Source organism: Echinops telfairi, unplaced genomic scaffold (assembly GCF_000313985.2).
Source record: "Echinops telfairi isolate 266 unplaced genomic scaffold, ASM31398v2 ScPeMD7_26;HRSCAF=91, whole genome shotgun sequence".
NCBI classification, from domain to species: domain Eukaryota; kingdom Metazoa; phylum Chordata; class Mammalia; order Afrosoricida; family Tenrecidae; genus Echinops; species Echinops telfairi.
The window spans coordinates 5,787,292-5,792,388 of record NW_022103923.1 but is presented as its reverse complement, the minus strand read 5'-3'; the positions used below and the strand labels follow the sequence as shown (position 1 = coordinate 5,792,388).

Here is a 5,097-nt window from a genome sequence, read left to right as displayed (position 1 = left end):
AATCATACCATTGGAAATGAGGGTGAGTGCAGAGTGGAGACCCAAAGCCCATCTGTAGGCAACTGGACACACCCTTACTGAAGGTTTTCAGGGAGGAGCTGAGCCAGTCAGGGTGCAGGGTAGCAATGATGAAACATACAACTTTCCCCTACTTCTTAAATGCTTTCTCCCCGCCACTATCATGATCCCAATTCTACCTTACAAATTTGACTAGACCAGAGGATGTACACTGGTACAGATAGCAAGTGGAAACACAGGGAATCAGGGACAGATGACCCCTTCACGACCAGTGGTGAAAGGGGCGAGGCCTGGAGGGTGAAGGGAATGTGGAGTGGAAAGGGGGAACCGATGATAAGAATCTACATATAGCCTCCTCCCTGGGGGATGGACAACAGAGAAGAGGGTGGGGGCGGGGGGAGACATCGGACAGTGTAACATATGACAAAACAATAATAATTTATTAATTATGAAGGGTTCATGAGGTAGGGGGGAGGGAGGAGGGAAATCAGCAGCCAATATTAAGGGCTCAAGTAGAAGGCAAATGTTTTGAGAATGATGATGGCAACAAATGTACATATGTGCTTGACGCAACGGATGTATCTATGGATTGTGATAAGAATTGTACGAGCCCCCAATAAAATGATTAAAAAATATATTGCAACCTCTTTGGAAAATAATTTGGCAAATTTATAAATATTAAACATACTTATGTCACGTGACCCATCTATTCTACTCCTAAGTAAATACCTAAGAAAAATAAAACCATGTGTTCATTCAAACACTTATTCATGAATCTTCTTTGCAGCTTAATACAGTGGCCCCAAATTGGAATCAACCAGGGGCCGGCTGCCTTTCGTCCTTTTCATTGCTGCCATTTAGTTCCATCCACTGTGCAATAGCCTCTTAATTCGTTCTCTCTCTCTCTCTGTTACCATCTACTACCAACACGATAGCCAATGTTCCTTTAAAGTTAAACCAGGTCATACCACTCCAGGTCAGAATCTTCCAGTGGGCTCCCTCACCTGCTCAGAATAAATACAAAGGTCCTTTATGACCTGCCCCATTCCCATCTGTGATCTGATCCACTACTACTCTCCCCTCTAGGTCAGAGCACTCCAGCCTGACATTCCAGAAATTCCAGGTACACTCCTGCCTTTGAGCCCTTGCATTAATTGTTCTCTTTGCCAAGACCATTTCTTTACCTCTCTTTGAGATGTTCTCTTATACTTACCTGGCAAGGGAGATACCATGATCAAGAAGGTGGTTTTCCCAGGGCGAGGCTTATCCATTGCACTCCGGGTGTGCTGACCCCTGTGATTGCCCCAAATGTGGGAAACTCAGCTGCATAATTTGTGGTAGTGGGGGACTGTGTTCGTGCTCTCCCATGATTAAAAAAGAGAGAGAGAGAGAGATGTCCTCTTCCCCAGGGGGCCCAACTTGACCACTCTGGTTTACATTGTAAACTGTCTTTCTTACCCTGCTTTACTTTTGGCTTTATTTCCGTAGCACTTTTAACATATTAAATCATGTACCTATTTCATTTTTTATCATTTCTCATCTTCTCCCACTGTAATTAAGCTATTCAATGGCAAGAATATTTGTCATTTTTGTTTACTGTAAATTCCACATGCATAAAACAATGCCTGGCACATGATATTTATGAAATGAGTAAATACATATAGCATATCAATCTTCAAAGGGCATTGACAAATTGGAACAGAATCAAAGGGAATAAGAAGTATGACAAGAGGTTTGTAAGTACACATGAAGAAGAGTCGAGGCCATTGGAAACATGATTTCTGAGAAGATTTAGTAGAAACATGATTTCCCTCTTTACTCTTGAAAGGTTTTTATATGGGAAAAGGGTAGTATTTTTATTCTGTGCTGTCCCCAGAAGACAGAGTTAATCCAAACAAACTGGATTTGGACCATAGATTTTTTTAAATGTAGACTTTCTTAAAATTGGGATGGGCTGCCATTAACTAGTAAGCTCCTACTGGGGGAGGTCAAACAGAACGACCAGCCACCAGAGATTGAAAGGGGTCCTGCATAGGGAAAGTGGGTGAATTTGATGCCCCAGAAAAGCTGTTTCTGTAGCAAACTCTGATTTGTGTAGTCCAGTTTTTCCTGACAACACAGAACACTGAGTCAATTGTGGAGTTAATTTTTCAAGTGTTAATTTTTCGAGCACTTTTTCTACTTGGTAAGGTCACGTCAAAGGTAACATCATGCCTTCATAATAATTAGGAGCAATTATATTAGCCATGTATCTATATATGAAGCTTACATGACCTAATATTTCATCTTTCGATTGTATCGTAAACCAATTATAATTGTACTGTCAGATATGAATATTAGAGCCTCATTTGAGAATGTTTATGGAAGAAAATCTCTGTTTTCCTAGAATTAAATATAAGCTTTACATTTAAGACTTTGGATTTTATTGTTTGTTTTAGATCAAGGGTCACTTCTTTAACTGGCTATATATGTTAATTATCTTTCTTATTTTTAGGAGCGAGATCGTTATGCCTACAAAATTCATCTTCCAGAAACAGTAGAGCAACTGAGGAAATTCAATGCAAGGAGGAAACTAAAGGTAAATTAAAGAAATTTACAAAAATCCAGACAACTAGAGGTGATAATCATGTTTTTATTCTGTTTGATTGCCCATAAATATTTCCCTGAGTTGCCCATTGTTTTCCTTAAAGTTATAAACTCTCATTTCCAAAAATTAACACCATTTCAATATAACATTGGTTGTTGTTGTTTTTAATTCTTTTAGATAATATCTAAATATGGCTTCACATTGCATGTCTTAAGTATTTAAGTATGTGAAGATATGGCTTAGGTTCATATTCAACAATAAGGAATGATACTGGTAAACTAGTATTTTTAAAGTAATGATATCTGTTAGGAAAGAGTTAAAACGCTAATCTAAAATATGATTAATCTTCTACTTATCAAAATTGTTTAGTTCAATGAAAATAATAACAAATTAGCATAGGAACTAGGATTGAACAACCAATTGCAAAGCAGTACATAATTCTCACTACCTTCATCTGCTTTAACAATATTTTAAGAGCACTTTTCTTACCTTCTTTTCTTCCTAGGAACTTTTCTCCCTCTTCCTATTATCTCTCCCAGAGGGACTGCAGCCTCCTCCCTCCCCAAAATAAAAGAAATGGAGACATGGCAATTACCCCTTGTGGGGAGTTCTTTTGACCTTGAAGGGTACTGAAAAAGACCCTTCATTAAAATAATGGAGTCTTTTTAATACTGGGAAAGAATGCTATCGAGCAGCATTCCTCCCCTAGGTAACAGAGAAAATCTTTTTTACATTAACTTACATTTGACTCCTTTTTATTACTGTCCAAAAAAGTTACGTCCTCCAAAATGATTGAGTGGATAGTACTTCTCCTTACATGACTATTGCCAACTGTCAAGCTTTTATAAAGGCATTTTGACCTGAGTCATAAATTACAAAATTGTTAAGAATTTGTTATTTAGCCTCTGAAATTTTGTGAATGACTATATGCAACTCCAGATTTATAAGAAGGTTTATGTAAATTTGAGGGAAACTATCTAGGCCACAATAATAGTCTTATAAAGCTACATGTAGCTATTTAAACTTACATTCATTTAAATGAAATTAAAAGGTCTGTTCTTCAGTTACAACTGACACATTTCAAGTGCTTGCACTAATAATATGTGGCTAGTGACTGCTTTATTGTACAGCACAGATAATAGGACATTGCCATCATTGTAGAAGATTCAATTAGACAGTGCTCTCATAGACCAAGGGAAATTTTAATATGTCTTCATTACTGATGCTGATGGTCCCTGGTCCCCTTAATGATTTTTATAGTCAGGATTTCAAACTAGCTCTTCTCTATTGGTTTTAAAAATCTCTGGCAAAAATACAGTATTAGTTATATGCCATTATTGGCTTATGGGACCCAAAGAAGTTTCCCAAGACTCTAATTTCTCTGATAAACATCTGAACCAGTGTAGCATAAGAAAGAAAATTTTTTAAGTTAGTTTCCCCCAAAAAGGGAATATATTATATTCTTTCTCAGCTCTTTCCTAGGCTTTTAAATTCGAATCCTTCTTTGGCCCGGTGTGACATTATACCAGCTAGGTAAAAGATTTCATTGCCCAAGTGAAGGCCTTTTGCCAGGATAGGGTTTACCCTGTTACAAGAAACGCATTCTGTACTTCGCCCAGGATCAGAAGGTCAGACTTGGGCCCAAACTAGCCAAAGTGGTGACTAAGATTCATTTGGACAGGGCCATGCTGTGATAGCAAAGAGAAATCATGTGGATTTACCACATCCTGCTGCATGGTTATTTAAAGTTTCAAGACCCACGAAAACAACCTAGAATTAGGACCATCAGCAAGGTCATCATTTTAGGGAGTTTTTTTTCCCAGCTTCTGGTAAAGCAGTATTCCTTTGAGAGATTTAGCCACCCTAGGGAAAGCACATTACACCTCTCCTTCTCAAAGAACGAATTCGCCTCTGCAAGCTTCTAGAACAAGGTTTGCAATGTTCCTGGATTTCAGAACCCATCATACCACAAATATCATGGTCATAAATGGTCAGCTAAGTGCCCATACTTCTACTCAGACACTATCTTTAAGCTCTTCAAATATGTTTTACTCCCTCTGAAGTGATTAAATGGAAGTAAAGAGAAACTGTGGGGAATTGCTTTTGTTACTTGGTCAAAGGTGGGGCATTTTTATTATCTGCCAAAAAACAAAGTGAGAGAATTCAGCAAATGGGGAAAGAGTGGGCCCTAGAGCTAGATGGCCTTTGATAGATCCTGGTTCGAAAACTTAATGACTGTGTAACTTTAAACAAAAAGGAACCCTGTAGCACAATGGCTAAGCCGGCTGCATGCTGCCCCTCACTCAAACGTTGATGGTTTGAACCTATGCAGAAGCTCCACAGGAGAAAGGCCTGATTGGTGATCTGCTCCTTTAAAGATTACAGCCTAGAACACCCTGTGGAGCAGTTCTATTCTGTCCCTGGGAATTGCTGCGAATTGAAATCTACTCAACAGCACCTAACAACAAATTTGAACAAGTTCTTTAAACTTG

At 38.5% G+C, this 5,097-nt stretch overlaps 1 protein-coding gene and 1 non-coding gene across 10 annotated transcripts in view; both read left to right on the top strand.

The window, feature by feature from the left end:
- The window catches only part of CASK (calcium/calmodulin dependent serine protein kinase), a 512,028-nt gene that overhangs the window by 407,736 nt on the left and 99,195 nt on the right, over positions 1-5,097 (top strand). For all 9 annotated transcript variants that reach the window (XM_004714576.3, XM_045289402.1, XM_045289401.1 and 6 more), the window contains exon 9: positions 2,513-2,596. In XM_004714576.3, coding sequence (XP_004714633.1) covers positions 2,513-2,596 — 84 coding nt within the window. The remainder of the gene's footprint in view (positions 1-2,512; positions 2,597-5,097) is intronic.
- On the top strand, positions 1,224-1,387 carry LOC115869454. Its single transcript, XR_004046195.1, has one exon. It is a non-coding gene; the product is annotated as a U1 spliceosomal RNA (small nuclear RNA).